This window comes from Sarcophilus harrisii, chromosome 6 (genome assembly GCF_902635505.1).
Source record: "Sarcophilus harrisii chromosome 6, mSarHar1.11, whole genome shotgun sequence".
Lineage (NCBI taxonomy): Eukaryota > Metazoa > Chordata > Mammalia > Dasyuromorphia > Dasyuridae > Sarcophilus > Sarcophilus harrisii.
In genome coordinates, this window is record NC_045431.1 from 229116376 (window position 1) to 229140605 (window position 24230).

Here is a 24230-nt window from a genome sequence, read left to right on the forward strand (position 1 = left end):
TCTGCTAGACTTCTTTAGAAAAACACCTTCCGGTGGCCAAAGCTAGATTTGTTTTAAATATGATTCATTCTTCAGCTGGCGAAAGGAGGAGTTAGGTTTGGAGGCCCTGGATTCAGATCCTTGTTCTGCCTCTTATTATTCCTCTGTGATCTCTGGGCCTTGGTTCCCATATCTGAGGAATAAAAGGTGGAACAAAATAACTCTTCCGGTGTTATGGGCTGCATCGGTTACATCTTCCTCCTGTCTCATAACACACAGATTCCTCCTACGGTGTGCACTAATATTCTGATCTGGACACATCACCACTGCCCACTATAATATAGACCCATGGAAAGCAGGGAACATGCTTTATTTATCATGTTAGAACTTTGTGAGAACATTGTACTTAGGAAATTAAATATATATATATATATATATATATATATATATATATATATACACACACACACACATACACATACATATATAATATTTATACACATATATATAAAATATATACACACATATATATATAATATGTAAAATATATATAATTATATAATTGGCTTAAAGGTTATTGACTAAGTGATACTTGGTGAGGATGCACGAGATCAAATCCAGGAAAATCCGGGCTTTCCCGCCCGCCTTGCTTGACTCGAAGGCTGCTGGAGATCTCGAAGATCCTTCCCTTCCACACCCACGACTGGGTCTAGACCGTCCCCGAGGCTCGGCCCACCCTCCAGCTCCACTCCTTGAGAGAGGTCTTGACTTGTCTCCTTGTGTCCTCCAGGAAAAAAGCGGGACTACGAGAGCCTGGGCTGGCCCAGCCCTGACGAGTGCGTCAAGCTCCGCCGTGTGGAGCTCACCACTGTGGCCAGCACCTGGCTCGCAGTCTCAGCCAAGAACATAGAGTGAGTATCACCGTGGGACGGCCGCCTGTGGCCCTGGGGACAGCCGTGCTCCCTGGGGATGCTCCATCCCCAGCCCAGGATGGCCTGTGATCTCCAGGTGCAATCCCAGCCCTTTCTCTCCCGGCTCCTCTCAGTCCTCCCTGAAGTAACAGAGAAACTTCCCTGAAGGGCAGGTCCTACCTTGGAGGAGGCACCGGGCCAGACACTTTTTTGCTGACTGAAGGCAGTGGGTAGAACAGCAGACACTGTTCCAAAACCTCCTGCTCACTGATCTACAAAGTGTATTTCATTATTTGAGTGCTCACCCCATCGTTTCTAAAGCTAGAAACGTGTCTGTGCATTCATCTGGCCGGGGGCAGCCTCCAGGCTGGCGCGGGGGATCCCACTCGGCAAGCGGGCCCTGGCCCTTCCTTGTGCCAGACGCCGCCCGGTGCCCAGTTACGGAGGGGAGCCCCAAAAGCAGGACTTACCCTCGGGGAGCTTTAATGGTGGGTACACGGACATACATGGCTGGGGAGACTAGAGAGAGCTCCCTCAGAAGGAGTCGACTCGTGAAGGAAATAAGTCTAGAAGGGGAAGGACTACACTGGGGCAGTTCTGTTCTTGGCAGACCCTGGAGAGGTTGGCCATTTCCTTCTCCAGCTCCTTTTACAGATCAGGAAACTGAGGCAGACAGGGGGAAGCAACTCCCCCAAAAGCCTGAGTCCAGACTTGAACTCACGAATGGGAGCCTTCCTACCTGCAGGCTCGGCACTCCCCGGCCGCCCCTTACGCTTACATCCCCATTCACTGGCTCCAGCATAAAGATGAAGGGCTGGAAGGGAAAGGAGCTCATTGAAGACTCCCCTGAAGCCTGAAAATAACACTGGGAATCGTCACCAAAGCTGAGAACTCCGGCTGCTTTCATTCTCCTCCTAACCTATTCTTGGCGAGTCCCTGGCTTCCCCCAAGACAGCTCAGACGCCCCCTCCGCGGGGAGCCTTTCCCAGTTCCAGGCGTCTGGTGCTTTCTCCCTGAGGATCTCCCAGCCATTCCGCCTTCACGTTGTCTCCCCGCCGCCCCAGGAGAATGTCGGCTCTTATCTGTAGCCCCAATGTCAGCATAGTGCCCAGTATACAGCGGGTGTTTAATCAGGGCTTCTCGGTTGAGTGGCGGACACCTTGCCCCCACGGCTCACTGCGTTTTCTCCATTTCAGTATCACAGAGCACATAGACTTTGCCACGCAGCTGCAGGAGCCAGCCATGGAGCCGCTCTGCAACAGCAACCTTCCCGCCAGCATGCACACCCTGGACCACCTGCACGGGGTGGCCAACCGGGCCAGCCTGCACTACACGGGCGAGAGCCAGCTGAAGGAGGTGAGCCGGCCCGGGGGGCACTTGGGAGCGAGCTCAGGGAGCCTCTGGCCTCCCCTTCGGAGGCTCCCGCCATGGGGCTCGTGAAGCCCTGGCCTGTTTCAGGCCCCATTTGTCTCTGCCAGTGCCCGGCTGGGCAAGGCTGGTGAGCCCCAACCCAGCCATTGGCCAAGGCAGTGGGGGAGAGCCCAAAGATGGGGAGCCCAGCAGTGGGGAGCCTGGTGGTGGGGTGCCCAAAGGTGGGGAGCCTGGCGGTGAGGAGCCCAAAGATGGGGAACCTGGCAGTGGGGAGCCTGGTGGTGGGGAACCTGGCAATGAGGAGCCTGGCACAAGGAGCCCTGCTGTGGGCACTTCTGGCCAAGCAAAACCACATAAGCCAGCCTCTGTAAGCCTTGCCTGGGACCCTGTAATACTTACTTACTGTTGGTCTGAAAGAACGAATGAGCGCATGCAGCAGGTGAAGAGATATAGTGCGAAGCCCTCAGGGCCCAGATGGAAAAGTAGGAGCTCACTTTCTAACGAGGCTCCTGCAACTGAGGTCACACAGCTTCTAAGTAGTAGAGCCAGGATTCGAATCCAGATTCCTTGGACCCCAACCTCCGTCTCTACTTCTGGGCCTTTTCCACCGGTTTTTCCCTGCTGGGATCACGGGGCTTTTACATCCCTTTCCCATTTCCCTTCCTCTAACGCCCCATCTGTCTCTCCCCCTTCCAGGTGCTACAGAATCTTGGCAAAGACAAGTACCCCCAGCAGTCATTTGAGCAGATTGGCACTCGGATTGCCAAAGTCTTGGAAAAGGTGGGTCACCGGCTGGGGCTGGGCTCGGGGCCTCCGACTCCCCCACCGGGAAGCAGCCACCAAGGGGTCCCGGGGCTGGAAGGGGGATGTCAGTTAACTCAACTCAGAAGTCAAAAACCTCTTTTCTCTTATCCCCGAGACCTTGGATTGTGACCCCCTCCCTGAGCCCCTTTTTTGTTTTTCCTAGAACAGGCACTTTCTGTGGGAGGGGGAGAGAGAGAGAGAAAAGAGTGTGGTTCTTATCCAGGCTCTGTGAATGTGTTGGGGGGTTCTTAATATATACTTTGATAACTATTTAGTTTAATTAGTTGAGTTTGTAATATTACATATTTCATATTATGCATTTAAAAACATTCTTCTGAGGAGAAGTTCATGGGCTAATTTAGCAGAAGGGTCCGTGACACACACAAAGCATAAAGAACCCCCAGTCTGGGGGTAACTGTACTTTGTGGAGGCAAGGAGACCCTCTTTACCCACGCATCATTAGGCGGGGGGATGGCAACTGTAAAGCTCTTGTTTTCTCTCTGAAATCTTTAACATCCACAGCAGGCAGAGGCCGGAGGCTTTCAGGGGCTCGATGGCCTGCCAGGCTCACGGCTGAAGGCAGCCAGGGAGCTGCGGCCTGGGACCTCGTAGCACGACCCCCAGACCTGCGCCCCCCGTAAAACGCAGAGCCTGTGGGCGTGGTCAGTGCGGGGAGTGTCCCAGGAGGTGTCAGCTTCTGCCAACCTTCCCTTTCAGAACCAGACCTCCTGGGTCCTTTCCAGCATGGCGGCTCTCTACTGGCGAGTGAAAGGCCAAGGGAAGAAGGCCATCGACTGTCTGAGGCAGGCCCTCCATTACGCCCCACATCATATGAAGGTGAGTGCACCCCGTGGGGCAACTCCCCGGGTCCTGGTTCTTAAAGTCATGGACTGGGGGGGGGTGTGATTGTGACTGAGAGTGTGTGTGTGTGTGTGTATGAGTGTGTGTGTGACTGAGAGTGTGTGTACTAATTTTTTACTTTTCTCGCTTGGAATTTCTCTTGTTGGGGGTGGGGGACAGGAAGGAGTTTCTACCTTCCAGGCCTGTGAATTCACCTATAAGAGTTACTCCCTCAATGTAAAACTCCCTTCACCAATGAAATGGAAAAGAGTAATGGCTTTGGAGTCAAGAAAACCCAGATTCAAATCTCACCTTCATTCACCTTTTGGCCTGACACAACTTTGGGCAAATAGCCACCTTGGCTTTCTGAGGGGATTGGACAAGCTGGGCTCTGACCCCCGTGAGCGTAGCGTGTGGGTCCCCTGCACACAGTCCGTTAGCCTCTTTTTCAGCCTTCCCTGTGCCCGGAAGCAGAAAACATCTCTCCGAGAGACATGACCCATTATACTTGGATGCGCTCAAACATTGGCAGAGCAGCGAGACCCTGTGTCCCCTGCGCCCCGGGAAGCCACTCTGGCTTTTTCCCCAGACCCCTAAGGGTCCATTATTGTCCAGCACACATACCCCAGAGCCGGTCCTGGCGTGGGCCTACTCCCATTGGTCGGGGTCAGGTAGATGAGCGGGAGATTCGCTTTGTTCCGGGAGCCTCTGCCTTGTATGACATAGCCGTAGACTCGCTGAAGGGCAAAAGCGATTCTCTGTCTGCCATCGGCAGCTCTCTTCGGCTCTGGCTGGAGACATCCGCCAGGGTTCAGGACCAGCCCCCAGGACTTGCGGCTGCAGGACCCTCCAGACCCCAGCGTCATCATCCGAGAAATGGGGGAGGTCACACAATATGTGTCCCTGGTCCCTCCAGTTCTGTACCCGTGTCTCCTGGCGTACAACAGGGTTCAGTTAGTACTTATTCAACGGACTAATGACTATCAGTGACATTACTTGGTATGGAAACCAGGACCAAGCTCATCTGCTTGAATTCAGAAATTTAGATACAGATATACACACATACATACAGATATATTTATATATACATACATACAGATATATGCACACATATACATATATTTATATGCGCAAATACATACCTACATACATATATTCACATATACACACATTTATATTTATATATACACACACACACACATATATATATATATATATATATATACACACACACACACACACATACACATACACACATATACATTTACATCTGTATATATTTAGAGCCAGGCTAGAGCTGACTTCCAGCTTCACCACACCTTGTCCCACACATACCAGCGCCAGCTCAGGAGGCGGATCCTGCCCAGGTTCAGTCGCTCTCCCCCTTGCTCTCGCACCACTTCCCTCGATAATCGACAAACGTGTATTGTGAGGACCTACTATGTGCTAGGCACTAAGAAACAGGTCAGTGTGTGCAGCCCCTGCGGCCTTCTGGGACTGTGTGGTGTAATGAAGAAGATGCCCACCACCGGCTCCTTGCATCCAGACAGTTTACTTAGCGATGATGCGCTTGCAGACAGATTGGGCCTGAGGTTCTCTGTAGCCAAGGAACTTGGGCGTTGGTTCTTGCACAGAATTTGGTGGGCGGGGAGGGGCTCGGGATGTAGGAACTGAGACACCTGCTCTGGGGGACACTGAGAGGAAGGGGAGGGGAGTCGCTTTGTGCCCTTCCTTAAGTCCAGCAACCATCGGGAAGGAGAGTAAAAATCAGAGCAGGCAGCCGGGACCGCTTCACCAAATGGCCCATAGATGTCAGATGGAGTTGCGGTGGCGGTTTTAACGTAGCACACTAGTCTCCACCAGCTCTGTCTCCCTCACCCGATGCGGCGTTTCTGACTCCCCAGAGTGGGCCCGAGGGGGTGCGAGCCCCTCCTGTGTCCTGATGGGAACTCTTCTCGAGTCGGTGGGAAGCCTCACTCTCTCCTCCTCCTCAGCTGGTCCCCCAGCACATGGCGGGGGCCACCATGACGAGTAACTCGCATGCAGCCCCCGGAGCTGGGCAGGTGGAGCCACATAGAGATGCCTCTGAGGGCTCGGGGGGCGTGGGTAGCCATGGCATACTTCCTTCCCCTCTCTGCCAGGATGTGCCCCTGATCAGCCTGGCCAACATCCTGCACAACGCCCGGCTCTGGCAGGACGCCATCGTGGTGGCCACCATGGCCGTGGAGATCGCGCCGCACTTTGTTGTGAACCACTTCACCCTCGCCAATGTCTACGTGGCCATGGTGAGTGGCAGGGGCGCGAAGGGGCCTGACTCCGGCAGTCCGGCTCCCCAAGTCATTGTCTTCCCGTGTAAAGCGAAGTCACCCAAGAGGCCCCTCCCAGCGCCAGGGTGTGTGTCCCAGCAGGGCAAGGCGACCCGTCCCTGGGTGGTGGAAGGGAGGTGGGCAGAGGGGCGCTCCCCATTTCAGACATGTCTCAGGAGAAACACAAGTGGGATTCCCAACTAACCGGCCCCCTAGAACCTCGGGGGGCTCCCGGTTTGCCTCGTGGGTGAGAATGCCCGGCGGAGTGACGGCTGGTGCTCTGGGCCATGAGCTTAGGGCTCCAAGCCAGCCATGCTTTCAAGGTTCTGAAATGCCAAAGTGCCTCCTCCAGCTCCAGCCCCTTCAGGGAGGGTGTCTGCCCCGCTTCCCTCCGGCGTCTGAGGCGATGGGATGTCCTGGTGTAGAAGCTGCCCCTTTTCTCCCGGACCTCAAAGGAGGGGCTAGGGCTGGGGCAGTCGGAGGCGGGATGTTTTTATTTCTCACATTTGGTCATCTGTCTCATGCAGGAGGAGTTTGAAAAGGCCATGATGTGGTATGAGTCAACACTAAAACTGCAGCCCGAATTTGCACCGGCCAAGAACCGAATCCGAACCATCCAGTGTCATTTACTTATGAAAAAAGAGCGACGTTCTCCTTAATCCTCCTCTTCTTCCTCCCTTCCTCTCTCTCTCTCTTTTCTCTCTCTATTTCTCTGTCTCTGTCTCTCCTCTCTCTGTTTTTTTTTTCTTCTCTCTCCCTTCCTCTCCTCTCTTTCTTTCTCATGCTCTTCTTTTTTTTAAAGAAAGAAACCAATCATTGTCCAGTATCTACTCTTAATGAAGTGTGTTGATGATAAGCCGGGGGATTAAGACAGGGGGTTTGGTTTGGTTCTTTGGTTCCTTTCCCCAGTCCCACCCCCTCACCTCCCTGCCTTCCTCTCAGAAAGAAACATCTTTGGAAACAGTTGTTCCAAACAGAAAACGTAGCTTAAGAAAACTGTGTAAATAACTGAGCTGAGAAACTCCCGGAGATGTCACATCCCTAAACACCTTCCGGGTTTTCTCAGCGGTCCGACCAGCTCCCCCCCACACAGGGCGCTGGGACAGTCCCGACAATTATCTGCTTCCTAATGTTGTAGCATCTGTTGGTGGAAATGCAAAAACCCCATCCCTACACCAGATAACAAGATACCATGTCCAGCTGTCCATCCATTGGAAATCCATGCTTTTACCCAGTCTTGTCCAATTCATGCTGCTGTGTTACAAGCCCAGAGGTAGTTTGCAGGGGGGGGCTGGGGCGGGCGGGGGGAAAGTGATTAAAAAAAAAACAAAATCTTTGAAAAGAAAAAAAAAACCTTAGGAACATCCAACCTTTTGTAATGTTATTTATGTTGGGGGGTGGGGTGGGAGGGAGGGACTGAGACGAGGAAAATCAGCGATGTACAACATCTGAACCATTTGTATTTTGATCACAAAACACAGGGAAGCCAGTAACTTGAAATCTCATATAGAAGGTGTTTATACCTAAGTGCGTGTGTAAATATACATACGTGGACACACATATGTACATAGAGATGGACCTCCACAGCTATGTATATGTGTGTGTGTGTGTGTGTGGATATTTGCAGACCTCTGCAGACCTGAGTCTCTGTTTTATTGATTTCTTTTTTGTTCACTGTATTACCCATCTCAGAAAAAGGTACAAGTGTAAACTCCCTCTCTCTGAGGCCTTCTGACTTAATGCTACTCTGAACTGCCTAGAACTGTTCAAATCTAAATCAAGCTTTTCCCTTCGGTCTGGAGAGGACCCAGACCTCCAGACCATGTGAAATCTTCAAGGGCACATACTGAGAACAAAAATAAAAGCTGTTTTATGAGCAAAATACGGGTCTCCTGGTGGTGATGATCTTTTTGTTAACCCCACGTTAATTAGGAACCTGCAAGCCCCTGCTTTAACTCTAGACTTAAAGTATTTCCCTCCTTGCTCAAGCCAGGCCAGACAGTGATGTAGTTCCTGTAGACAGACTCAGCTTGTGACAGAGGGAGCTGGGAAAGATTCCTCCCTCCTTTCCCCGATCTCCAGTCGGCAGATATTGAGGGATTTTCTACCAAAGGATCGTGTAAGTCACAAACAAAAACCCTTCTGCTCCCACTTCCTCATAAGCCGTTATGTGGTCACTGTCCATGGGGTCTTTGGTGACTCCAGCACTGACTGGGTTCTCCTTTCAGGATGAAAATCCCGAGGTTCTGGGAGACCTTCCAAAAGACACCCACTCTCCCTCACTTAAGGGGTATATGAGGTAGTGTCCCCGAGTTTTCCCTCTCCTAAGCAACAATTCCACTAGGGCTTAGCAGGCAGCTTTCTTCCTGGAGTTCTTGGGGCCAAAGAATTCCTCACTCTGGGCTGTCTTTGGATGAGTCTGGATTTCACTGAGCAGGTCCTTGGTCCTATGGCGTGAGATCTTTGCAGCTGCTGGGGAACACCAGGTTTGGAGTAGACTTAGAGAAGGTGAGTGTGTTCCCTTCTGTACATGACCCCAAGTTAAGATTATCTTTGTCTTTCACCCAGACCCCAGCGCCTTAAACTGTAGGTCCCGACCCAATATGGGGCCTCATAGCTGTGAAATTATGATTTGTTATCAGTAAATACTTGGTTTGTACACCTATTTTATATAACTGCAATCACGTAAAAATTTCTCAGATAAAAAATGACCAGGAAGCCCTAATCTATATTTTTTTTAATTTAAAAAAATTTTTTTAATTAATTTGCAATTTTTTTCAGTCAGTGAAAATCTGCCTTCTCCCCTTCCAGTGGAAAAAAAGGAAAAGAAAAAAACACTTTTTTTTAGTGTTACAAATATGTAACTAAAACAGATACATCTGTCTGCTCTCTTGAGTCCATCCCATCTCCGTCAGAAGGTGGATAACATATTTCATCTGGAATCATGCTTGATCAGGCACTAATATAGCCTTCCAGCGAGTTTCCCTGTCTCAAATCTCTCTCCACTCCATCCATCTTCATTCCACCATCAAAGCCATTTTTCTAATCTGACCATGTCAGTGCCCTTGCTCAGGGGGCTGTCGCCTCCAGGACCAAATAGAACCTCAGTTTGGATGTAAAATTGTTCATAATAGAAACCCTCCCGTCCTGAACGTTGGTGACCTTAGATTTCCTCCCTGGCTTTATACGTTGCCCTTCTTACGGTTCTTCTGTCATGATGCTCCAAATGGGCCCTGATTTTGTACTGATTGACCCTCATGAGGAGACTTCAAGGAGCCCTTCACCTCTATCTCTCTGTTTACCCAGACTCTGCTCAGATTCTACCTTGGGGAAAGCTCTTTCTCCATCCTCCAACCTTTTTCACTGCCTTCTCTCAGATTATTCTTTTTCTGCTCTGCCCTAGCACATAGTAGTAGGTGCTTAATCAATGTTTGTTGATTGACTGATTGAAGTGGGAAAGGATTGTAACCAGTTTTCTAAGGTCTCCCACTGAGGGGCCGCTCTCATTATTAGGAAACAAGTTTAAATTTGCCTCTGTAGCTTCCAAACCTATTGCTGCACTCTTCCCTTTTTTCCCAAAAAGGACAAATTTATCCCCCTCTTTCACAGCTGCTAAAAGTGGGCACGGTGAATAAAACACCGGCTCTGGAGTCAGAAGGACCTGAATCCAGATCTCATCTCAGCTCCTTAATAGTTGTATAACTTCTGGGCAAGTTACCTAGCTTTCCCTCTGCCTCAGTTTCCCCCCTCTAAAATCAGAATAGCTCAGGATTGTTGTTATGAGGATCACTTGGTATAATATTTCACAAAGTGTAAAGCACTTTATAAATGCCAGTTTTGCTATTAGGAGAGGGAGGAGCCTCAGATTTCATGAGATTATACTTCAGGATAATTCTGTTTTCCATCCACCTTTGTGGCCACCAGACCAAGATTCCTCCTCAGCCAAATGTGGTCTCCCATAGAATGTAAGACCCTCGAGGACAGGGTCCCTGGCTTTTGCATTTGTATCCCTAGGGCTTAGAACATGGTAAGCTCTTTCCCCTGGGGTTAAATGACTTGCCCACCATCACACAACTAGTTCTGGTCAAATGTCTGGGACTGAATTTGAATCCTCCTGACTCCAGGGCCCGTGTTCCATCCACTATGCTACCTAGGTGGCCCTCGGAGTAAGCTCTAGAATCATAAAGCCAGGAAATCCACCCCCCCTTTATTTTATAGAGAAGAAAGCACTGGATAAGTGTCCTAGTGGGAGGATGTGCTGGATTCAATCCCATCCTAAATGTCTATTTGCTGTCAGTGTGATGCTGGGCAAGTCATTTATCCCGGCTTGCATCAGTTTCCTCAAATGAGCTGGAGAAGGAAATGGCAAACCCTTCCAGTATCTTTGTCAAGAAAACCCCAAATGGGGTCATGGAGCCAGACACGACTGGAGAGTGACTGCGCGCACACACACACGTGACAGTTGCCCTCATTTGGTGACCTCGTGCTCAGCAAACACCACCTATGTGTCCCATCCTGAGCCAGGTAGGCACTGTAGGGACCAAGGAAGCAGAGATGTGGCCGTTGCCTTCAAAGAGATCCATTCCAACAGTTTAGTGTGAAAGAAGTCATTCAAGGAAAGTGGTGACTGGGAGGAAGAAGGCCTGAGCCCGTCCTTAGGTGTGTCGGGTCAGAGTTACCTGGTCTGGCAGGTGGTCCGTGCTCCACCAGGTGTGAGCTCTCGACCTGACTGTCGCCATCAGCCAAAGGACGGGACGGAGCCTCTAAGAGACCATCGGGGATGCTGAGGATGAGGTGAGTCAGGGAAGTGGTCTCCATATCCACCTGAAACATGGAGGGAGGGATACTGTGGCTGTTACTAGCTGAGCTCCCAAATTCTGGCCAGCCCTGTGCATCTCTCTTGGCAGAGACAATGGTGTCTGGCCTGAAAGCCTCCAGAGCTTTCCCTTTTTAAAACTGACAGCAGTTCTGGACACCAAATGGATTCCTTTTGAGTTGGGCCCCAACTCTTCCTGGGGAACCCTATGCTTTGGACAGACACTCCTGGTGTTCCATCTCTGAGTTTGGCCAGAGGCAGTGTGGTGGAATGGAAAGAGAGGGATCTGAATCTCTGCTCTGATACTGTCTGGGCAAGACCCACTCTGAGTCTCAGTGTCCTTTTCTATGAAATGGGGGCAATGACGGACCACCAACATCATGGTTTTGCCAAGAGGAAGTGCCAAGCTTTTTCCCCCCTATATTTTTCACTATTAGAAAGCTTTGATAGTGATCCTGGTTTTCAGAGGATCAGGGCCTTTAATTGTTAATTAATTAAAAAAACATTTATGTCATACATCCTGAAAATACCCAGGAAGATGTTGTTTGGCTCTCAGAAAGGATGCTGAGACCTCTGGTAGTGGAGTTTCCCAAAAAAAAATTTAGCCGAAGGCATCCGCAAGATTGTTTTTGGAGGGCATCCTTTCATTCCCACGCTGCTCGGGTCCCTGCATCTGGAAAGGGGCTGGTTTGAGAGAGCAGACAGCATCAGCATGGGCTGGTGGCGCCGGGCAGAATTGGCCCCGGCTCATTTTGCAGGGAGAGGCCCGTTGCTTTTAAAATCCTGCAGGTGGCAGCTGGACCTAAGGCTGAGCATTGGTGGGCTGAGCCTGGGCGGCCCAGGTGGTAATGACTCGGTTCTGACAGGAACGGTGTCCTTGAGGAGCAGAGATGAAGAAACAAGGGACGTCAGGGGGAGGAAGCTGGAGATGACAGATGGAGAAACTGACAGGGCAGACGGAAGGTCACCCCTGCATTTCATTCCCCCCTCTCCAAAGGGGAAATTCCCACCCACCCACCCCTGCCCTCTCCCCACTTCACAAATCCCTCTCTCCTTTTTGCTCCCTACAGCAGTCAGAGTCCTTTCTCTCTGGAGCTGAAAAAGACTCAAGCCCAAAGCACCATCTAGTCCTCACCCCCCATTTTTATAGGATTCATGGGGTACTCTTTGGGGTTGGGCTGTTTGTTCTCCAGTGCAATTGGCTCAAGTCCCACTTCAGTGTATCCATCACACACACACACACACACACACACACACACACACACACAGTTGACCATTAACCAGTTGACTTTATATTTACTTTATACCAAGGACAGATATTAATATTCCTTTCTCCAGCATCTGGGAGCCATGCCGTCTCCTGCACCATTCACATCTCTGGGAAGAGCAGACTCAGAGCCCTCTGATTGCACCCAGATCCATGTCTGAATGCTCCATCTCAGCCGGATCAGCCTTTGATTCAGCCACCAATGGAGGTGGATACCCAAGGTCACTGGGCTGGGTGCAGAACGGGGTGTGCCCTCAGCTCCTGTTCTCCTGGACCTCAGCGGCTTCAGGCTCCTGTGTTTTCCACAACTCACAAGTGGTAGCCTTCAGTTTCCTCCATCTAAAATGAGAACAAAAGCCAAAGAAAAGAACTGAGACCAACGTTCATGTTGGCCTTGGAAGGGGGGAGCACAGGGTCTTTCTCCTTAGAGCACTGTCAGCCTGGCAGAGATCACACAAAGAAAGAACCAAAAGCCAAACAATCTCAGTGAGCATCCCCCTGGTTCTAGCCCACAGTGGCAGTCTGCCAGAGGGTGCTTTTCGCCCCTGAGGAAATGGGCTGCAACCAGTTCCAGCACATCTGTCTCTCCAGGATTATACACCAGGCTCCCCATTCCCTCACACCGAAGACATTCTACCAGCAGCTCTCTGCTCGTGCTATAAAGCCTGGGCTCAATGGCTAGTCACTATTGCAAGCCTATGAGACAGGATTTGAACTCTGTTCTTCCTAATGCCGAGTCTAGCACTCAATCCCCTCTTCCACCTAGGTCCTTTAATTCAGATGGCAATTTTAAGTCTTCATTGCCTAGGAGACAGCAGAGGTGGCACAGGGTACAGCGTGTTGACCCTGGAACCAGAAAGGCTCACTTCCCCAGTTCAGATTTAACCTCAGCCACTTCCTATCCATGTGATCCTGGGCAACCCCGTTCACCTCAGTTTCCTCATCTGTAAAAACAAGCCAGAGAAGGCAAGGCAGACCACCGCAGCATCTCTGCCAAGAATCGGCACGAATGAAAATGTCTGAACAACAAACTCCGTAACTAGTGTAATCAGGGAAATAGAAGTCAAGATTTCCTGATTTTAAGGCCGGCTGAAGAAAGGATGTCGTTGTTGGAGTGAACGTCAGGCCTTTCGAGTTGGTGATGTGAAAGGGAAATCTCATTCAAAGTCTGTTTGCAAATTCAGTCTGAATCCCTATCTGGACTCTAGGCCTAAGAAGGCAGGGATCGTGGTTAGCCTGATGATCTTAAAGATTCCTCCAGATCCTCCAGATCCTCCAGATCCTCTAGATCCTCCAGATCCTCCAGATCCTCCAGATCCAGTGTTTGAAGTGGCAGGGTAGTAGCTCTGTTCTCTGGCTCCAGAAAGAACTAATATATGTGTGTATGTATGTGTTTATATATATGTATATATATTTATATATGTATATATTTATATGTAGATATATTTGTATGTATATGTATACATATATGTATATATATACACCTGTGTTATATACACATAGACATATTATATATAGTACTATATATTAATTTGTACATATATATTAATAATATACATCTACATGTGTGTGCACAAAGCGTAAAAGGGAAGGCCTTTATGCATTTCCTAACGACTGGAGCTGTCCAGCACGGGACGTGCTGCCGCCAGAGAGCCTCACCTCCAGCCTTAGCCCCCTCCTGGAGGCTCCACACACAAACTCACTCTGCATCTCTAGGTCCTCCCAAACTAGGACTGTGTTAGCAGGTCATAGGCGCCCAGTAAATGAGATTTACTGATGGTTCTTTGAATGATAATCTCTGCTTCTCTGGAACCCATTTGAATAAAAAGGAAAATTTAAAAGGAAATAGAAAGGTTTCCCTCCCTCACTGCCATGCTGTATAATATGCCTCAGTGTCTCATGTTCTGGGAGACAGGGGCTTGAGAACCCAGCCAGTGCTGGATAGACAGCAGTTCACTGAATTGAATGTCCAGGGTCCTTTGGCCAGCTCTTTCAGCGGCTGGGATGGGGCCCTGGGACGGCAGTGATTCCCCTAAGAACGGAGGCACAAGAGGAACGGGCTCCAAGGATCGTTTTTAGGGGCCCACGCCCACCGTGGCGGAAGCAGCCATCACTGAGAGGGGAGGTAATCATAATCATAATGATATTAATAAAAAGAACTGTGCGGTTTCACAGCCACAAGGGGGAGCTTAAAGGACTGATCTAGAAGAAGGTTGGCCAGCTTCAGAATGGGCGGCCGTGGGGAGGGGATGGGGGGTCCCATACCCCCATGTTCCCAGAATGTTTTATATCATAGGCCAGAGCCTTGGGGAGTGAGAGGGGAGAAGCTGCTAGGCTGGAGGCCCCCCAAAACCCAGCTTTTTCTTGGCTTCCTAAGATTTGGGATCATTTACCCCAACCTGGGAACCTGAGGCCCAGAGGATCTCTGGGAAAAGGGAAGAAAGGTGATAACTGAGCAATTCTGTCTCCTCCCTTTGGTCCCTTATCCTAGGATGACGTCAACTAGGATACTGATCAGCCTCAGTGGCTAAGCCAGGCAGGGGCAGCAGGTAAATACAAACAATGGGAAGCACAGAAGATTCAGTCTAGAAGGACCAGAGAGGTCGCCTGGATCAGCCTCCCACCTTTGACAGATAAGAGAACGGAGGCCCAAAGCTTCTGACTCAAAATCCTGTTCTTTTTCTACTAAGACCGGGGAGGCAGTGTGGTCTAATGGAAAGAGCGTGGGATGGGAAGTCAGGGTTAAAGGCCCTGGTTCTAGTCCTGCCTTCAGTACCAACTGTCTGTGTAAGCGTGGGAATCCAATCCAATTTACCAAGCGTTGGCTACACACTTCCAATGTAACCTTTAGTGTCTAGACTGTGCTGGGTGCTAAGGAGACAAGGACAGAAAAACAAAGTAATAAAAAACAAAAATCCTGTACTCTAGGGGCTTAATACTAGTGAACATTTCTAGAGCAAGTTAAGGTCTGAAAAGCACTTTCTTACATCAACCCTAGAAAGTAGGTGCTTTATTATCCCCATTTCACAGATAGGGAACTGAGTGACTTACCCAGCAAGAGCATCTGAGGTGGGATTTGACTATAGATCTTGTCATCTCTGAATTTTCATTATGTCACCCAGCCAGCTGCTCACAAATCCTGGGGAGAAACAACACAGACACAGAAATCACATGTACAGAAAGTCCTTTGGGGAGGGATCCCAGGCAATGGGGGAGCCAGCAATGGCTGCTTTGAAGGAGCCTTGAATGAAGCTGGAGGATCTAAGATGCAGAGACAAAGAGAGAGGGCTCATTTTTGCAATGGTTTTTGCATGTTGTCTCTTCCTTTGGACTGGAAGCTCCTTGAGAGCAAGTGTTACCTTTTGTGGTTGGTGCAGTAGACGGACTGCTGAGGCTGGAGTCAGGGATAGATGCTTTCAAATCCAGCTTCAGACGCTTAATAGCCATCTGACCATGGGCAAGTCCCCCAGGCTCTGTGGTTTGACTCAGTTTCCTCAGCTATAAGATGGGGATAATAACAATACCTACTTCACAGGGTGGTTGGGAAGATCAAATGAGATGTGAAAAGTGGTTTAGCACAGAGTGTTTAGCACATAGTAGGCATTTTGTAAAAGTTGACTGACTGTTAGGGATTTGACAATCATTAACAAACACAAGCATTTCCCTGTGTAAACATGAACACAAAACTGTGAAACTTCATTATACACAGCTCTTTTTCCAGGGAAATTTCTCATTTCACATGGTGGTCCCAATCGTGTCCCCATTGTTTGTCTGGTTTGCCTTCTGAACTTCCTTCAGTTAGGATCTAGCAAGACTCAGGCATTATGAAAAGGCCTGAACTTACAAATAAAAAAAAACTTTTTTTTTAATTAAAAAAAGAAACAGTCCCCTCTTCAAGGAGTCCCTCCCTTCTGTCTTCCACTCTCCCACTTCTCTTCAGCAGTCCAAGTCTGAGACTGGCCATGGACTAGAAGAAAACAAGTTAGAAAACAAAGAGAAATCCTAATTGCCTCAGGAAAAAAATTTACAAAGAGGGGCAGGATAGCTAGGTGACACCATGGATAGAGCACTGATCTTGGAGTCGGGAGGATCTGAGTTCAAATCCAGACTCAGACACTTGACACTGGCTGTGTGATCCTGTTTATCACACAGGATTAATTCTGATTGCCTTTCAAAAAAAACAAGGCAAACACCTAATAGGGAATGACCCAACCAATTGTGGCATATAAATGAAATGGAATATTATCAATCCACAAAAAATGAATAATTATTATGAATAGTCTTGACTCTGGATGAGAAGTAAAATATATATAATATATATATATATATATTGTTTTTTGTTGGAGGGAGATTAAAAAGTGGTTTGGGAGATAAAAGACCTGAATTCAAATCCTTGCTCTACTATTTATTCCCTGTATGACTCAGTCTACTTTTCCTCCCAGCTTCAGTTTTCTCATCTGTAAAATGAAGCAGGGCACCTTACATGGTAAAGTAGATAGAAAATTGGGTTCAGAATCAGGAAAACTCATATCCCTGAGTTCAAATCCAGCCTCAGACACATACTAACTATACGACCCTGGACAAGCCACTTCGTTGCATTTGCTTCAGTTTCCTCATCTGTAAAATGAGCTGTAAAAAGAAATGGCCAACCTCTCCAATATCTGCAAAAACAAAACAAAACAAAAAACAAATGGGATTACAGGATTAAAAAGGATGAAACAACAAGGACAGCAATGAGATAGCTCTGAGGTCTCTCCCACCTCTTAAATCTCTGCGACTAGGAAGGCTGCAGACTCATTTAGTTGGTCTGACTTAACTGCTTTTCCTGGTCACTAGGGAATGAGTGAAAAGGATGTATCCAGAAATTACTTCTCTGTGAAAACAAAAGATTTTTGGGGGGAGGGGGAGTTGAAGATGAAGAAGACTCAGAAGTGAATTTGATGCTTTCTCTTACAACATGGCAGCCGGGGACTCCCTCCTGCAGGGCAGCCTCATCTGCAGGTGATCTCTTACTGAGCCCACCCTCCCAAGCCCTTCTCATCAGGGCTGTCTGTCAGGATTCATTCTAAAGCTTCGAGGCCCAGGAAGAAGCCTCCGCTTGTGGTTGCTATGGTAACATCACCATGATTTCAATGGGTTTCTCACACTGCATCCCTCAGCAACTTAGCCCTCCCATCTGCAAACCTTCTTCTCCCAGGGTAGAGTAATTAGAAGCCAATTCGAATTCTTTTAATGACCATCCCCTGCGTTGGGGTGGAGGCAAAAGGGAAGAAAATCCTGTTTACCACACAAACAGTACGTTACCCAAAGCCTGGGAATTCCCAAATCCTGGTGATGGTCAGGAGAGAAATGCAAGAAATAATAGTAGAGTTCTTCAAAGTTAGCTGAGCAATATTTTCTGCAATTTACCAAAAAGGAAACTGAGACTCAGGTAGGTTAAACTGAGCACACTGCTGTTAAGTAGCTCAAGCAAAACTTGAACCCATATTTCCACAGCATAAATTGTAAGCACACTGTTATTGAGTAGCTCAGGTCAAATTTGAACCCATATCTCTATAAGTTAAACTGTGAGCACCCTGCTATTGAGTAGCTCATGTAAAATTTGAACTCATATTTCCACAGATTAAACTGTGAGCACCCTGCTATTGAGTAGCTCAAGTAAAATTTGAACCCATATTTCCATAGGTTTAATTGTAGGCACACTGTTAGTGAGTAGCTCAGGTAAAATTTGAACCTGTATCTCTATAGGTTAAACTGTGAGCGCCCTGCTATTGAGTAGCTCAGGTAAGAACTGTGGACCAATCAGAACAGACTTCCCCTGTTTGCAAACTCACCCACTTTTATGGGACCCTGGCTCTGTAGTCAAGCATTTATTAAGCACCTTCTGTTTGCCAGGCATTGGACTTAGCACAGGGGTACAGTACAGGAAGGCCAAAATGGTCTCCGCCCTCAAGGAATCACATTCTAAAAACCAATATTACTATTTTTTCTTCTCTGCCTTTACTTTAAGACCTCATTTATTCTCTTTAATTGTCCTATAAGAAAAGGTGAGAGAAAGGGAGGGAGAGGGAGAGAGAAAGGGAGAGGGAGAGGGAGAAGGAGAGGGAGAAGGAAAGGAAGAAGGAGAGGGAAAGGGAGAGGCAGAGGGAGGGAGGGAGAGAGAGAGAGAGAGAGAGAGAGAGAGAGAGAGAGAAGCTGTCAACCCAGAACACTGGACCATTCTGGGACTCAGCTTCATCATCTAGAAAATGAGGAGCTGGACTCAGTGGCCTCTAAAGTCCCTTCCAGCTCTCAAATCTATGAAGCTATAAAACCAAAGTCATTGGTAATAGTATTAAAGGAAATAACCCCAGGCATTAATAAATGGCCATATCCCTTCTCATCGGTCTACTTCAGACTCAGTTTTTTCTTAATCGAAATTAAGACTAGAATAGTTATTCCTATAGCTTTCTCAATGTTCTAAAAGATGAAATATATATATATATATATATATATATAAAATGTGTGTGTGTGTGTGTGTGTGTGTGTGTGTATGTGTGAAGTCAAAAATACATCCAATACTCTGCTGTTAGGAGGGCCCCCAAGCCTTCAGTTAGTAGAGCTGTGGAATTGGTTCCCCCATTTTGGAAAGCAATTGGCCCTCCACACAAAATTCACTAAGCCGTAAATATACTTTGACCCACATATATTAGACACACATACCAAGGACAGAAGAAAGGAGACCATATGTCTAATAATATTTATAGCAGCTCATGTTATGGTAGCAAAGACTTGAAACGAAATAGAGACCCATCAGTGAGGGAATGGCTGAACAAAGTATGGTAAATGAATGTAATAGAATATCATTGTGTCCTAAGATATGGAGAATCTGGCAGATTCGGAGTAATATAGAAAACTGGTTTGCCATACATGCTAGAGGTAACTGTTATTAGGGCTCACAGAGCCTCAGGATTCCCAATCCTTCCTGCTTTGTGACCTAGTCATGTGGTTGTGAACCCACGAGTTCCTTGCTAGGAGAGTGGGCTCTCTTCTCAACAGATTGGGTTTCCCCATTCTCATATTCATTGGTTCATTGAGCCAATCTGGAAACATTTCTACTTTGGACATTAGTCTATGATATCCCCAAAAATAAGGAAAGAAGAAGATACTCAATACAAATAATAGGAATTGGGCATAGGATATATGATTAATTCCTACTCAAAGTAAACAATATAATAGCTTATATTAAGTGTGTTATTATAATAATAATATAAGAACAACAATAACTAGCATTTATATAATATTCTAAGATTTCCAAGGTATTTTACAAACATTATTTCATTTTGTCCTGAGAGCCACTCTGAAAAGTAGGGATTTTTATCCCATTTTAGACACTAAGAAAAGTAAAAGTTAAGTAACTTTCCAGTCACACAGTTAGTAAGTATTTGATGCCAGTTTGAAGTCGGGTCTTCCAAGCAGTGCTCTTTTTACTGCACCATCTAGCAAGGGAACCACAGTTCACTTTGCTGAGTGATCAGAACAGAATTCAGTTAACTAATAGTAATAGGGAGGGTGATATTCAGAGCTTGTTGGGACATAAACTGATAAAAGACTGCTGATGGCCATGCTACGTTTCTCCTCCGTTGTCACTCTCATCAGTCGACTTGGTTTATTCTTTCCAGCTTATTCTTCTCCTACTCACCAGCTCCTTTGATATCAATCGGCTCTCCTACCTACGGCCGAACATCAGGATGAAGGTATTTCCCCAGCCATCAGTCACAGCTCTGCTTGGGGGAGACTTTTAGGCCGCTGCCTCTGACTTCCTGGACTTTGTCTCCATGGCCCCATCCCAGTACCTTTTCCTGCCCCATAACTTACTGCTCATGTCCGTTTTGTACCTTATCTTTCCCACTGGAATATAAACCACTTTGAAGGGAGGAATTGTCTTTATTTTACTTTTATTTGTAGCCCAGAATTTAGTATAGCGGCTGCCTATAGTTAGTGCTTGTTGACTTGACTTGATGCCATCCTAAAGACCTCCACAATTAAAATTATCACTTCATAAAGTTATTACTTTATAAGTTAAGAGGCGTTTGGTTGCTTCTCTAGAAATGTCTGCTATATCAATATATTAAAAATTACAATTAATTTTAAAAGGAAACATGATAGATCATTTATTCCCCTGGTGTGTTTCCTTCTTAAGACCTTCCCTTCACTAGATAGACTAGCACCTCTTTTTTAAATTTATTTTCAGCCCAAATACATAAAGAAAAAGAAAAAAAGAACATCTCCATATACACAGAACAACATAAAAGAGGATTCAATATAAAATCATGACTTTCCATTTTACACCGTTTATTTTAGTATTCTATTTACCTCTTTGACTTCTTTCTTATTTATTTTGTGATTTGATTTATCTAATTCTGAGAGTGCAAGGTTGAGATCTCCCACTATTATAGTTTTGCTATCTATTTCTTCTTGCAGCTCTCTTAATTTCTCTTTTAAGAATTTAGATGGTACACCACTTGGTGCATATATGTTTAATATTGATATTGCTTCATTATTTATGCTACCCTTTAGCAAGATATAGTGCCCTTCCTTATCTCTTTTAATTAGATAAATTTTTTTTTGCTTGATCTGAGATCAGGATGGCTACCCCTGCTTTTTTGACTTCACCTGAAGCATAGTAGATTTTGCTCCATCCTTTTACCTTTATTCTGCATGTATCTCTCTGCTTCAGGTGTTACACCGTTTATTTAAAAAAAAAACTATGTAAGGAGTATTATACATTGTTTTCAAAGCTACCCTGCTTTTCTGTGCTTCCTTCCAATTTTTCCTTTGTTCTTTGCTGTAATTTTTTCCTCCCTCTCTTCCTACCCCACCCTAGAGAAGGTTACCCATAGACACAACTATGTGTATATGTGTGTACACATACATACATACATCTGCATATGTATACTGTGTGTATGTGTACATTATGTGTATATGTATGTAAAACATCATGCTATACATACTTCTATCTCTTAGTTCTTTCTCTGGAGGTGGATAGCATCTTCTTCATAAGCTTTTTGTGCAAACATTTCTTTTTTGAATAGTAAGTGAAGGCCACAATAAGTATTTAATTGATTGAGGTTTCCTTTCCTTTTTTTTTTCCTGAGACAATTGGGATCAAGTGACATGCCCAAGGTCACACAGGAAATGTTAAGTGTCTAAGACCAGATTTGAACTCAGGTAGGTCCTGCCGACTTCAGGGCTGGTGCTCTATCCACTACACCATCTAGCTGCTCCCCCTTGTCTTAACAGAATAAAAGAACCCTAAGGGAGGAGATTGCTTTCATTTTGGCCTTCCTATCTCCAACTCCAAGTAGTGTCTGACACATAGTAGGTTCTTAAGAAATGCTTGTTGAATTAGATTAAATTGGATTTCAGTTTTTTGGTGAGAACTCCCTAGGCAAAATAATGGCTTTCCTAGAGGAAGTTAAAAGTACCGAGTCTACTGAAGAGCTTCCATCTCATTCAGAAACTCAGTGTCTTCAAAGGAATGGATTTAGGTCCTGATACAAGGGAACATCTAGTGGTTGCTATATATCATCTTCCCATGAATGGAGCTGTTTATACAATGGTAGACTACAGTGTGGTCTCTTGACCACAACATCATAGGTTCATAATTTAGAGGTGAAAAGGACCTTACAAGTCATCTATTCTATTAATTTCATTTGACAGTTGAGGACCCTGAATCCCAGAAAGGCAAAAGGATTTCATGGAATTATAGAACCACAAATCTAGAACAAATCTAGAACTCCAAGATCATTTAGTCCAAGCCCTTTATTTTATAGATGAAGAAGTTAAGGAAAGATAATCTGTGTAAGGTGGTTAAATAGCAGAGCTAGAATTTGACTAAATTCTACCCCAAATCCATCTCTCATTCCACTACACTACACTCTCTCAGGGGTCACTCACTATGAATCCTTTATCTTATATCTTCCTGGGACACCAACATGTGGAAGCTGGACTCTTCCCTGAATGTAGTTTCTGCGAGGGAATTCTAACCTGTGCATTTGCCTTGCTCTGTGCTTCTGAGCTGGGACCATAGGAAAGGTGATGGATCTTTTGGTCGAGTCTTCCATTTGAACGATGCACCAGTTGTGAATCTTTGGATCTTACATCCTTTGGTACTATAGGACAAAGGTAAAAGAGCAGACAAAACTTTTGCTTGGAGATCAACACAAATGTCAAAGGAAATCTCCAGGTCACTCCTGTAGCCATCAAGATGCTGAGCCATGTCTACCTCCTCTAACTTCAGCATCCCCAGCATGGTCAACAGCCCTCAATTCTAATATCCTGCCTATGGTTCTCCTTGAATATACGCTTACTTTCTTGAGCCACCTGCTCTCCATGTCTCAATTCTAACCTTGTTTAAAAAACCACACATTAACCTATACTGCTCATAACTCTTTGGCCAGTGACATCACCATCCTTGCTGTTCCTCATACCATGTTACTCCATCTCCTGACTCAGTGCTTATGCCCTGACCACCTAGAACCTGATCCTTCTGGCTTCTTTCAGTTCTCTGATCCCACCTCACCTTCTGCAGGTTCTTTTTTTCCAGGTTCCATCCTAGTGTGTTCCTTCTGAGATGTCCTCCTATTTATTCTATATCAATCTTGTATGTGCTTAATAATTTCATGCTGTCTCACCCCTTTAGACTGTGAGCTTCCTGAGGACAGGGACAGTGTCTTTGCCCTGTTTCACATCTCCAGTGATCAGCCTTACTAAGTGCTTAATAAATGCTTGTTAATGATTGTTCCTGTAGAAGTTCTTGTTTGCCCACTTGAACTTGCACTTCATGCTACATGATGAAATGGTCCATCACAACATGGCCCCGTCCAAAGACAAGAAATCTCTGCCCAGCAGTTCTGGAGGTTTGAACATGAGCTTCAAGTTCTCTCCTTTGAATCCAGCAGTCACTTACATTTCTTATATACCTTTACTGGCATTTGGGGTCAAGAAAACTTTTGAGCTATGGACCAGGAGAAAACCCTGCATCTTATATGAAAGGATTTGGTTCAACCCAATTTTTAAAATACAGAGAGCCTTCTGATTCCCAACTTCCTTCAAGACTCAGAAGCCATCTTACATTTTGTAAGAAGCTTTCCCCAAAATAAGACATTAATGCAATTGGTCTCCACCAAACCTCCGTTTGAACTGATTCAACCATTCTGTCGAGCAATTTGGAACTATGTCCAAAGGGCTAAAAAATGATGCATACTCTTTGATCTAGCAAGATCACTACTAGATCGGTATCCCATAAGAGATTTTTTTTTATAACAAGGAAAGGGACCCATGTGTACAAAAATATTAATAGCAGCTCTTTTATAGGGACAAAGAACTGGAAATTGCAGGAATGCTCATCAATTGGAGAATGGCTGAATAAATTGTGGCATCTGATTGTGATGGAACACTATTGTGCTATAAGAAATGATAAGTAGGATGCTCTCAGAAAAACCTGGGAAGACTTTCATGAACTGATGCAAAGTGAAATGGACTGTGTACAAAAGTAGCAGCAATATTGTAAGATGATCAGCTGTGAACAACTTGGGTATTCTCAGCAATACAATGATCCAAGACAACTCCGAAGGACTTGTGATGAAAAAGGCTCAGCTGTTCCCAGCTGAATGGTGTCTAAAGACAGAATGAAGCATGCTTTTTTTAAACTTTTGTTATTTTTCTTGAGGTCTTTTTGGGGGAGGTTCTATGTTTTCCTTTACAATGTGACTATTATAGAAATGTTTTTCATGCCTACACATGTGTAACCTAAATTGAATTATTTGCATTCTCAATGCAGGGGATGGACAGTAAGAGAAGAAGTGGGGAAGGGGAACAGTCTGGAGCTCAAAAGTTTTCAAAACAAAATGTGAAAATAGTTTTTACATGGAACTGGGGAAAATAAAATACTA

At 46.2% G+C, this 24230-nt stretch overlaps 1 protein-coding gene across 2 annotated transcripts in view; it reads left to right on the plus strand.

Annotated features, from left to right (window-relative positions):
• Positions 1-7918, plus strand: part of TTC17 (tetratricopeptide repeat domain 17) — a 106640-nt gene extending 98722 nt beyond the window's left edge. For both annotated transcript variants that reach the window (XM_031941354.1, XM_031941355.1), the window contains 6 exons: positions 770-890; positions 2087-2246; positions 2958-3041; positions 3783-3902; positions 6047-6190; positions 6739-7918. In XM_031941354.1, coding sequence (XP_031797214.1) covers positions 770-890; positions 2087-2246; positions 2958-3041; positions 3783-3902; positions 6047-6190; positions 6739-6870 — 761 coding nt within the window. In that variant the 3' untranslated portion in view covers positions 6871-7918. The remainder of the gene's footprint in view (positions 1-769; positions 891-2086; positions 2247-2957; positions 3042-3782; positions 3903-6046; positions 6191-6738) is intronic.
• The last annotated feature ends 16312 nt before the right edge of the window (positions 7919-24230 follow it).